The sequence below is a fragment of the Temnothorax nylanderi genome, unplaced genomic scaffold (genome assembly GCF_030848795.1).
Source record: "Temnothorax nylanderi isolate EJ_2023f unplaced genomic scaffold, tnyl_v1.0 TNYL_tig0724_pilon, whole genome shotgun sequence".
NCBI lineage: Eukaryota > Metazoa > Arthropoda > Insecta > Hymenoptera > Formicidae > Temnothorax > Temnothorax nylanderi.
In genome coordinates this window covers 48,772-61,280 of record NW_027249786.1, presented here as the reverse complement: position 1 = coordinate 61,280, position 12,509 = coordinate 48,772, and the positions used below count along the sequence as shown (strand labels likewise).

Genomic DNA, 12,509 nt, shown 5'->3' with positions numbered 1-12,509 from the left:
GAATTTCTAGATCATCCGAAGTTCGAAACCCAAGCCATCTCGGAAAGGTAAGTTTTGGCATCTCTTGTAGTTGATTAAGAGAAACTCCGGTTGTCGTAGTACTTGAACCGTTAAATACGACCCGCAATTTACTAGTAAGGCTAGTGCTCTCTCCAAACTCCGTGATGAGGCAGATAATAGACCCGTTCAGGTTCGGGTTGTGAGTCAGAGACTCTCTCCAAGTGATGTAGTTTCTTATATTCCTCAATGAACTCCGTATAGAATTTGGCATAATCAGGATTGGTAGAAAATCGATGGTTTAGACTGTTAAGCACTCTTGTTGCCTTTATTTTAGACTCTCCAAGCTTATCGGTAGAATCTTTAAATGGAAGTCTTACAACATATCTCTCACTTGAATCTCGGTTGTGAGTAGCCATAAAATGGTCCTCGCATTCTTGCTCATCAGGGGATAAAGTTACGACTTTAGAATTGGGAACTTCTTCAGTTTCCCAGAAACGTTTCAGTAAGTCATGAAGGTTTTCGTCGACCTTAACATGATATCCCTGAGCTTTGCTGCTCATATCTGAGGTGCTAATTGGACCAGAAACAATCCATCTTAATGTAGTACGTTGCGCGATAGCGGCATCATTAATTCCTCTGACGATTCCTTCTATTATCTGACAATAGACATCAGCTCCTAATATGATATCAATGTTTCCTGGTTTCGTAAACTCAGGATCAGCTAACTTTAGTTGATCTAACTGAGGCCAAGATGAACAATCAATTTGAGTTGACGGTACTGACGATGTCAATTTAGGAAGAATATAAGCTGAAACCGTATATTCTATACAGGAAATCAAAATAAGGCTTAAGATTAAAGGAAGTAATGCCCTTAGTCTTATTACACTGCTGAGCACCTATACCGATTAAAGCTAAGGACGAAAGAGTTCGTCGGAGACGAAGACGTTGAACGATTCGATTAGTTATCAACGAAATCTCGGATCCTTGGTCGATTAAAGCTTCTGACTTTAGTGGTTAATCCATCATCCGACAAAATCATAACCTGAACAGTAGCTAACAAAACTGATGGAGTTTCAACAGGATTTTCTATAGAGGAATGCAATACCTTAGCGTCAGATTCCTTATTTGTAGAAGTCTCTTCTTTAGGTGTAAAAGTCTCTTTACTAGGAGGAGTAGATGACTTGTTTACGTGAATAGTGGTATGATGGTTCTTACCGCATTTCAAACACCGTTTTGTTATTTTACAATCAGAGACTTTATGATGTCCCAAACAGTTATAACAGAGTTTGTTTTTGGTTATAATAGTTAACCTTTGTTGAACAGTTTTATTAGCATATTGTGAGCATGCAGATGTTAAGTGCTTTTGTTTACATATTGCACAACCAAATTTGGAAGTCGAAGTTGTTTCCTTGGACTTTTCTTGATGACAAACCTTAGCCGATGTAGGTTGTGTTTTAGTTTGATTCAAAGTTTTTCCATAACGGGATTTTTCAAAAGCTTGAAGAGAGAGTACTCGAGCGAGCAAAAATTCACTAAACTCGACCCAGGTAGGAGGTGTATAAGGTCCAGTACCTTGGAAGATCCTAATGACTGCTCCCAAGCTTTTAACGACTCATCATCTAATCTTTGAAACGTTATAAAGACGAAGAAATCGTCCCAGTGTTCAACCGGACGTTCTAGTGTTTCTAAAGTTCTATAAATTTGCGTAATCGAGGAATATAGCTTTTTGTGTTCGCTAGCTGAATTTTTATTCAATCGTTTAAGAGAAAGCAAAGATCTCAATGAATCATTAACTAATAATCTTATTTTCATAAAAGATAACCAAAGAATCCCAAGACCTTTGAAAATTATTCGCCGTAATACTAGTATTCTTAAGGAAGAGCGATGCCGTACCAATAAGACTCGTTTTCAAGTATTGTAATTTTTCCACTGCTGATACGTGAGGATTTTTCCCTACGATAGAGTTAAACATGTCTTTAAAAGATAGCCAATTTTGTGGAGATCCATCGAATTCCGGAAGATTAATTTTCGGTAGCCGAGCATGTTGCATGTTCGCAGAACTAGTAGACGGCTGAGGAGCGAATTGAACAGATTGAGCGGATTGAGCAGATTGAGTAGATTGAGCTGATATTGAATGAACAATCGGATCTAGATTCGATTCTAATAAAGAAGTTATCTTTTCAAAATTATTGAGGTAATTCTCTTTTGTAGACAAGAACACATTTTCTCTGAAATAAATGTGCTCATAAATTAAATTTCTATCATAAGAATTAAGTCTCCCAACGGATATAATAATAGCCTCATGCATAATATTGAATTTTTCCCAAGACTCTTTAAGAGAGGACAGAGCAGATCTTATTTTTTGATTAGAGATACTTGAAGAAGTATCTTGTACTAAAATGTTTGATTTAAATGTTTGATGTAAATGATTTACATACTAAAATTTGCTTTTAGCGCTGTGAGCGTGAATCGGACTGCAGCCAAGGATATATATCTCGTATTCTTACTTTCTCTTCCATATGTACATATTGTACATGTAAACCATATGCACCTATTCATTACTCTCTCTCTCTTTCGTTTCTTACGTTCTTTCACGCTCTCTCGCTTTCTCATGCTCTCTCTCTCTCCCTCTCCGTTGTATACTGGGTACCGTACACCTAGTAAAATGAAATCGGGACTTTTTGGAAATTTGGTGTTCTAGGATATATTTACTTATCAATTTATTTATTATTAATTTATTAACATTGACATAATTCGATCAAGAATTACAACATACAGGAGCATACTCCCACCACGCATGTCGGCATATAGATGTTGACATAATTTGTGAAACTCGCAAGTATAAATAAAAGCAGTAATACATATAAAGAAAAATGTTCTTTATTTTAAAATATCTTTAGTTTCAACGTGGAAACTTGAAATGAGATTATATTGCGTTAAACTTACTTGAGCTTTTTGTACAGTGCAACCAAGTAAAAAATGTTGGAATTACTTGAAATTCTTATCAGAAAAATGTAGCAATACAATGTCATTTCAAGATTTCCACGCTGAAACTAAAGATCAAGAATTACAACGCAATATAGAGGCACAATTCCGCCATGCAGCTCGGTATACACTTTATGTTGACGTAACAGGTGTGATACATATAAAAAAAATGGACTTGATTTTAAAATATCTTTAGTTTCAACGTGGAAACCTTGAAATAACATTATATTGCGTTAAACTTACTTGAGCTCTTTGTACAGTGCAACCAAGTGTTGTGAGCGCACAACGTAGTTAAGACTAATTAATGCACTTGGCAACACCAAGTGCCTCCGATACGAAATCCGACCCTAGCGACGGACATAAAATCTACATCCGCCGAAAAGACTGACGATTGCATCGGGCGACCGATCATCCGATGCAACTCGACACGACCAGAAACGCTGACCGCGTATACGCGGTCCCCCCCTATAGGGTTAGCGCTAACGCGGGAGCCACCGAGTTTGCGACAGACGCGGACAAATACCGCCGAATCCGACGATCGGCGGGCAGTCGTCAGTTAACAACGAAACGGTAACGTGCGTCTAAAATATGAAAGCGTTTCAACTTCGCGAGTATTGGAACTAGAATAAAGGGAACTGATATAAAGTATAAAAGGGAAATATATTTGGCTCAATTATTGTACACATTGTGACGTGCTTTACTCTCCGACCCGGAATTCCCGAATCCTGTGCCGGCCCTGAGAACAACTCCCGGTTACGGCACAACACAAGTAAAAAATGTTGGAATTACTTGAAATTCTTAGAAAAATGTAGCAATATAATGTCATTTCAAGGTTTCCACGCTGAAACTAAAGATCAAGAATTACAACGCAATATAGAGGCACAATTCCGCCACGCAGCTCGGTATACACTCTATGTTGACGTAACAGCTGTGATACATATAAAAAAAATGTTCTTGATTTTAAAATATGATAAGGATAGAAGGAACGAATATCTCTTATTAGGGAGACGAACTTTTATTACAAGCGAACAAGCGATACAAACTCAACGCGACACAGAGAGTATCTGCCGGACGGTTAGACGCAAGTCACGCACGATTCCTTCGAGTATATATACATGACATAGAAGGTCGCTCATATTATTCCTAGAGACAATCATATCACGCAACGCTACCGCTAGGATGTGCGTATTGCTATAAGGGTCATTCTCAACACGCCCTCTCAAGACGCACGTCATTCGCATGAGTCCTCCCTTACACCAAAACCAAGTACCTCCAGACACTTTTCGTGGCTGGCTCGAGCTAACGGTTTTGTCAACACATCCGCGATCATGTACTCCGTCGACACATGCTCCAACGCAAACATTCTAGCTTTAATCGATTCGCGGACAAAATGATGTTTAATATCAATGTGTTTTGTACGAGCATGAAACACGGGATCGTTCGCCAGACACTGAGCCCCCCGATTATCCACGAAAATCGTAATTTCGACCCAATCATGCAACCCGAGCTCGCGTAACATGTTGTACAAATAGATGACTTCCTTCGCTGCCTCCGCCAGGCTGACGTATTCGGCCTCCGTTCAGTGATGGAAAGTTGGATAGGCTGGACGGGCATGCGCGGCCAGCGCGGCCCCCTCCACACAGAGTGACGCTCGGTCTATCGGTGTGTCGGCAGCGCTCGGCAGTGCCGAGCGAGAGAAAGAATATTACTCCCTCCTTGTCGCTCTCACTTAGCTCGCGCGATCGACGATGTTTTTACGCTGGAAACTCTAACCGTTAGTTTTAGGCGGGAATCGACGGAATGCGGGGTAATAGCTAGGTTATAGGTGTATAGGTATAGATAAGTATAGGTAAGTATATTGTAATAATTACATATATAATATATTTTTTTAAACATGGATAAAGGAGCTATCAAAAAAAGTAGAGTTCGGAAATTCCAGACATCATAGTTAGATGAAGATATCTTTAAAGGATGGTTAGCTCCCCATCCTATTATGAAAGATAAAGCATTATGTACATTGTGTAATAGATCTATCGTATGCATTAAAACACATTTAATTCAACATTCGCAGTCAACCTCACATATTCAAGAAGCATCTTATCAAAATTTACGTCAAGAAACAGTAGAAAATAGTACAGATTCTCTTTCTCATAAAGATAAAGTAAAACGCGCGGAAATAAAATTATCGGCCTTTATTGCTGAACATAATGTTCCTATTCAAATCGCGGATCATTTAATTCTCGTAATGAAAGATATATTTATAGATTCCAAAATTGCATCAGATCTTTCACTCAATCGACATAAATGTAAAAACGTTATTACACAAGTAATAGCGAAACGCGAAGTTGGAGAAACTATTAGTAATTTACAAACGTCTAAATTTTCAATTTTAATAGATGAAAGTACTGATATTACAGATACTAAAACCATGTGTGTTCTTGTCAAAAACTAAAAAAGTGATGACACAATTATTAGATTTAGTTCCTTTAGACGCTAGAGATTGTTCTGCTGAAAAGCTTTTCGAAATGTTTAAAAATCTTCTTAAAGAAAAACAGATTCTTTTAAAGAATGTTATTAGAATGGCAAGTGACAATGCATCTGTAATGGTAGGATGCAATAACTCTTTTATGTCGCGTTTAAAATTAGAAATTCCGGGCTTAGTAACATTAAATTGTATATGTCACTCATCCACGATTATAGCTAGTAAAGCTTGCCATAAATTACCGCAATCATATGAAACTTTAATTCGAGCCGTTGCTTCGTATATCTCGGGTAGTGCAAAGAGATATGCAATTTTGGATGAATTTCAGGAATTTTTTAATGGAGAAAGAAACAAAATTTTAAAATTATCAAATACAAGATGGTCAGCTTTATATCATTGTGTAGTCCGGTTACTTAACAATTGGGAAGTTTTAAAAAATTATTTTCTTTTGGCAGTAGTAGAAGATAAATTAAAATCCGGCTGAAACAATTTTGCAACAATTAAATGACTATACGATTAAAGCATATTTATTATTTTTAAAATACGTATTAAATTTTTTAAATAATTTTAATGCCTTTTTCCAATCTCGCGACATTTTAATTCATAAAATATTTGAAAGTAGTCGACAAATAATTATTGATATCGGTAAAAATTTTCTTGTACCACAGGCGTTAAAAGATATAAATAATATTATTTTAGATAATCACATAAAAGATGTCAATGATATATATGTGGGCCCTGAATGCGAAAGCCTTTTACAGACATTACCTTTAGAATGCGCGCAAGGAATTAAAAGAGATTGTTTAAATTTTTATGAAACTTCACTTCGCGAAATGTTGAAACGTTTACCATATAATGATATTATTTTTGAACAATTAATGTTTTTACAGTCAAAAATTGCACTTTACTATGAAGGTAGAACAAAAATTATAGATTTGACTTTACTTGCAACGCGTATAGGATGTATTGATATTGAAAAATTAAATTTTGAATGGAAAATTCTACCTTCTATTTATAATGATGTTCAGAAAGCTCAGTTGGAACTTTTAGAAATTAGCGATATGTGGAAACAAATATTTGAATTTAAAGATATTAGCAGGGGAAAAATGTTTCCAAATTTAGAATTATTAGTTCATTCAGTTCTTTCTTTTCCCTATTCAAATGTCGAAGCCGAACGCGTTTTTTCCATATAGTCCGAGAGCTGATGGACCAAAAATGCAACAGTTTTAGAAAGGCTGATATTTTAACATTAGGTCATGTATCGGTTGTATGTCAATAGCCTACCGTCAGTCAGCCAGTTTTCCTAACAGCTGGCGCGGGGGCGGCTCGAAACTTGTAAAAAAAACGTGTATGTTGCAACTGTTTTATAAAATCTGAAAATTAGTTTGTAGATAGTAAGTCAACTAACAAACTGTGTGGGTGTGGTCAGTCAGCAAAATATTGCAACGGTACGCGTCAGCAACGCGCTAAAGTCATCAAAAAATTGTAGTTGGTGAAAGTGTTGTATGAAATCTAAAATTTTGCATACAATTAGTTAATATTATTTAAAACAGGAAAAACATAGTCAGTCAGAATTTTTATGTAACAAACGCCGTCAGCAGCCAATAGAAGGGCACGCCGCGCGCTTGATTTATATAGCACGCTCGATGACGCGGGCTGATTATATTTAATAATAAAATAAATGGTTTTAATACAAAATATTATCTATAATTTCTTTAACATGAAAAATATTGAAATAAATCAACGGGACGAAACGGGACGCGTCAGAAACGCGCTTAAGTCATAAAAAGTATGGTTTGTAAAAATGAAAATATAATAAAGCAAGTAGTTTATGGGATTGAAAATAAGAAAAAAACAATCGTCAATTTTTATTTAACAAACGCCGTAACCTTTTTAAAAAAATATTTTATTTTAATATCGTACTTAAATTAATATTACAAAAATTAAAATAATTTTTATAATCAGAATCGCTGCTACAATCATATGCTTTATCAGACTCATCGTAATTTTCTTCGATATCAGTTACCTCGGACTCAGCATCTGCAAATTAGTAAACGTATAATACATTTCATTAGTTTATTAATGAAAAAAAGGCTGACAAATTTGCTTGCAATTATTTATTACCTAATTCATCATTTGGTTGAATTACGACGTCTTTAACGAATGTAGGAGTTTGCTGCCCTTCAAACCAGTCCAATTCGTATCGTCCTTCTGATTCCTGCCAACCATTTTCGACTGCTAACTTTGTGGATGGTATCTTTTGGTGTGCGTGGGCCCAAATATCAGATATATATGCACTGCGATGGATTTGTTTGATGAGCTCAGCTCTGCATGGCGGAAGATTTGACGCATCGTAATTCTTCGCATTAATTTTAAAAGTGTCGTCGTTATCTTTAAATGTGTAGTTTTTTGAAAATATTGCGAGACGAGCTTCATTTAAATTCTTAATTTTTTTGTGACCATACAATCGACAGACAAATTCCTCCATTTTTTCCATTACACCTGTACGATTATCGTCATTTAATGCGCTGAAATTCGCAAATGCTTTTTAAAAATCCTCTGACTGCACCAACAAATTATATGGACGCTTTTTTCCTTTTCGGGAAAAGGCGGGGTTCTGGTCGCAGCCAGTGAAGGCATGTAGAGCCGGAAGAGCAGCGCAAATCGATTGTCCTAAGCGTTTATGTATCTTAGTGACGTTGACGTATCGTAGAGAGTTGCCAACGCCAACTTCCATCCAGATCTTCACATCGCTTTTTAAATTACTCATATTAGCAGCATAATTATGAGTATATCGGTATCAGAGCACTTGATGGAGACGTTAGCATCATAATTAAGATTACAAATCTGTTGGATAATTTTTGTATCGGCTTCTTCATGCGAGGGGCATGAAAAAACATCTTCAATGCTCTTGATGACTAGTCCGTTTTCAACGTTGTATTTATAGCAGTAGTCGAAATTCAGATACACCGTTTTATTACAAAAATAGGGAGCCAACTGAGCCCTTTCCCAATCCTGTATTAGAAATCGAACTAGAGCTTCCTTGAACTTTATATTTCTAAGTTCTTTTGTGAAATCCGCAGGACGTTTCTGTTCTTCTCCGGTGATATGATAGTCACGCTTCTCACTTGTATCTCGAAGAGCGTGCTCGTTATCTTTAATAGAGGGTGACTGGTATTTATCAAAAACGATAGAAACATTTCTACCGTGTTGCCTTACTACGGCTTGTAAAATTTGTCTGGAAATGTTACCAAACGTTAATGGTATATCTTTCAATAAATAAAGGAAAAAAAATCCATCGATCACAGTAAGATCGATACGAGAAGGAAGTTCGTTATCAGCGTCGATCACTTCATTTTCTAAGCACTTCAGCAAAGCCGATTTGTCGGTCTTGCACATAGTGCCGTCCAAATGGCATAGGGACAAGGGCACGGGCGTTAGCGGAAAAGACAATACCTTCTCAAGATCTATTTTTTGATCCAAAGAAACAACAAGCAGCCGTCCAAAAAGATCTCGTTGCATGCGTATCTCTTGTTCTTTGCCATTCAAAGCAACTTTTTTCTTTTTCAGAGTGTCTGCGTATGTTAATATATTATTTTTTTTATTGGTCTTTCAAATCTATTAGCATCTTCCTCATATTCTCTTATAAAAGTTTCTCGTAACTTATTGCCACTAATTTCTATGTTCAGTAAAAAGTCCTCTATAGCGGTGCTTGCAGCTTGGCCGTTTGAAATGTTAAAAAGCTTTTGTTTATCAATATCTCCATCGAACGGATTTATATTCCGCAGAATCCCATCGATAAAATTGTTAAGTTGTTTAACGCTTTTGTCCATTTTACTTTTTTTTAAGTCAGCTGTAATGTCCTGATTTCTTGATAAACCTGCTTGCTGTAAGACGTATGAAATAACTGTGGATCTTATGCTGTGGCTCTTGCACCACTTTTGGCGAGCTGCTTCGGAATTCGTTAAGTGCAAGATGCCCGTGAGCTTATTTGCTGCGTCCAAGTTTATCGTTTGCTCCAAAGTTAAGTCGACAGGTTGTCTAGAGAAATCTTTGTCGGTCCTCTTGACTCCAAACGAACCTTTCTCGAATAAGTCTCGGAGACCTGGATGCGTCTCGTCAACTTTGCACAAATTGTTGTGGTACCGAACAAGCCATCGGGCATAATTCGGTTGATTCAGAGCAAAAAATAAATTGCTGATTTTTGGCAAGATGTATTTAAAAAGGCTGAAATTCGCAGTCCTAATACTCGAATTAAACAACAAGTAATACTTAACAAGATTCACATAAATCATGTAATATTGAGCTGTTTTGCCGTATTCACCGTTGATTGTCTGCGTTAAATAATTCTCGTATTTTTCAGTAACATCTAAAAGCGGATTATTCTCAATAATGGCAGATGCTGATTTTGTATTATTAAAATTTATAATATAATTTTTCATCTCTGCTGTTATTTCAATATTATTCTGCTTTAAAAATTGCCGAAAGTGTAAAATAGAATATGCTAAACTGATAATGGGATGAATCCGCTTGCACCGGTTGAAATGCTTACCATTGAGAAATCCGTTAATATTAGTAGAACCAGTCGCTAGTAATTCGGTATCGATCATAATATTTGATATACCACAGTTATCAATAAATTTTCCTATGGCTTTGAAAAACGCCATCATCACATGAAACCCACCAATGTGTACGAAAATATTTTTAAATTCATCTGATTGCGATTGAATTTGGAGAGCTACTTTCGCAATCGCCAAATCGTACGTCACTTGAATATACGTATCATTGCACTCTGCTGCAATTTTCAGAGATTGAACCATGGTTTCCTTTACAGCAGCATTATTTGTCGGTGATAGATTAATTGTTGTCAGGTACGATACTCGCTGCTTTATCGATTCATCAAGAAAAATCTTGCTGTTGAAACCTACCCACATAGGGGTTTTTGGTATTGCCAAGGCGTGCGAGAACATCCATACGTGATTTATTCTCTGCTGAGTTTTTAACTGCTTGGTTCCTCATAGATTTCAGCAGACAATGGTTGCAGAACGTCCAATAATCTTGGCCGTTTAGGATACGGATCTAAGTTTGGATTAACCGCATCGAAAGTTCGTTTTCTCTTCTTACCGTTGGTTTCCTCTGCTTCTGCTGTTATTTCTGCTGTTACTTCAGCTTCATTACTACTCTCGTCTTCAGTTGCATCCGGTATAATATCTTGATACATAATTCCGACTGTGTCGTGTAAGGTATCTTTGCCAGTAAGTGTATCCACGAATCTATCGAAGTTATTGAATGCAACTCCTTTACACAAATTTGGTTTCCTTACGATGTCATCTGGACAAATTTGGGTATGCGAAGTTGCATGGTAAGTCGCTTCGGTTTCCAATTCTTCCGTGCTCGTATAACTACAGCAGTGACCAAATCTATTAACAATGTTAATAACTTTTCGGCTGCTTGTTAAGCTTTTTAAAGCCATAGCAAGAGTTATATGCTTAGATGTTTTTATGCGCCCATTAGATACTGCGTATATCAGATCTTGCGAGAACGACGACACAAGTCTCTTGCGATTCACCGTGTTTTGTCGCTGCGATCTTGTACCGCTTAGTAAGGTTACGAAAAAGTCCGATAGCTTCTTCGGTACTTCACATTCTCCTTCCAGCAAATTTTTAGTCGTAATGTTTTCGGGCAGTTTATTTCGATTAATTTTATTAATCTCTGCCCTCAAAATTAGTGCTGCTTTTTGAAGTACATCTGTATTCTCTATAGAATCATAGTCATCGTCGGTAAGAGCTACTTCACCATAAGGAGCCACAATACTTTGCTTTCTGAGAACTAATATCTGTATTTTTTTTTTGAACGTATTCAATAATTTGTTTTGTAGGTAAGTAGAACGAAAATCGTTTGGTTGTAAATCCAAAGATTTTGTATACTCCTCCGTCAATCGGTCAACATATATTTTCGTGAGCAGCTTGATGAAAAAAAACTGTTTTTTTTTTAGATTACGTTCTCTCTCACAAAACTGCATACTTCCTCATATGCAACCTTGTGCGCATGACGCTCAAGGTGATAACGAGAACAATCTTCGGAAGGAGCATCTGCTTTGCGACGTTTGGACTCGTTTTCAAAGTTGACTAAGCATATCCGATGATATAATATTGTACGCCCAGATTTTTTTAAATGTACAACTTTACTGAGCATATGCGCATTGTCACTTTCCGTAGCGTACTCAATTATCACATCTGCGATGCTGTTTCGTTCGGATGTGGGTAAGAATACGTCAGAAATATCACGATTTGGACGTGGTTTCCGGATTGATTTGCAAATTGGTGAAATTATAGTATTGGATAAGAGAAATTAAAAGGTCAAAGGATTTTAAAAATTTTGAAAATTGTAAAAGTTACGCTATGTTGAATTTTTTACTAAGTATTTTTTTAAGTATTAATATTTACGAAACTATTCATCGGATTTTAATAAAATTTAAATATGTTATACTTGAAATCATGCCTTTTTAGACTATTGCATTATTGAAAACAAATTTTTTAATTTTGACCAAAAAAAAGTAAAAATATTTTTTGGAATTGTTTTTATTCGAACGGGACCAATTTGTCAGAAATTTTGTAAGATAATAAAATATTCCTTATAGTGTAACCTTTCTTTAAAAAAAAAAAAATTAATGGAGACTCTAATAGGTTCTGAGATATCGCAATTTTCGTGAAAGCGTGCAGCACCGCGCCGCGCCGCGCGGCCCGCCCGTACAGTGCCACACGTAGTACAAGGCGCTTGTTCGAGCTTCGCTAGCGCCTAAGCTATTAACCGTAGAGTAGGGCTCTCACGGACTTTTTTATAGGAAATTTTATGCTCTACGAAAAAGGTCCAGTACAATTTTGTCGTAAAGCGCACCGTTTTCGATACGGAGGCGTTAATATGAAAACAATCTTAACATATTGGCAGAAAAAACTCAAAAACCAATCTCTTCGTTGGTTTCTCCTACCCCTATTTCATATATAATTTTTTTAAATTTGGTTGAAGACTAAACCCAACTTAA

General features: G+C 36.5%; 1 protein-coding gene across 2 annotated transcripts; it reads right to left on the bottom strand.

Moving 5' to 3' along the window:
• Positions 1–7,352: 7,352 nt before the first annotated feature.
• On the bottom strand, positions 7,353–11,820 carry LOC139785020 (uncharacterized). Of its 2 annotated transcripts, XM_071724194.1 has the most exons (3): positions 10,020–11,820; positions 7,592–9,836; positions 7,353–7,507 (listed from the first exon to the last, which is right to left on the bottom strand). In XM_071724194.1, exons 1-2 carry the CDS (start codon positions 10,435–10,437, stop codon positions 9,052–9,054), a joined length of 1,203 nt encoding a protein of 400 aa, XP_071580295.1. In that variant the 5' UTR covers positions 10,438–11,820; the 3' UTR covers positions 7,353–7,507; positions 7,592–9,051. The 2 variants fall into 2 exon arrangements, with proteins under 2 accessions (XP_071580295.1, XP_071580294.1); XM_071724193.1 differs by having other exon boundaries at positions 7,592–11,820.
• Between the last annotated feature and the right edge of the window lie 689 nt (positions 11,821–12,509).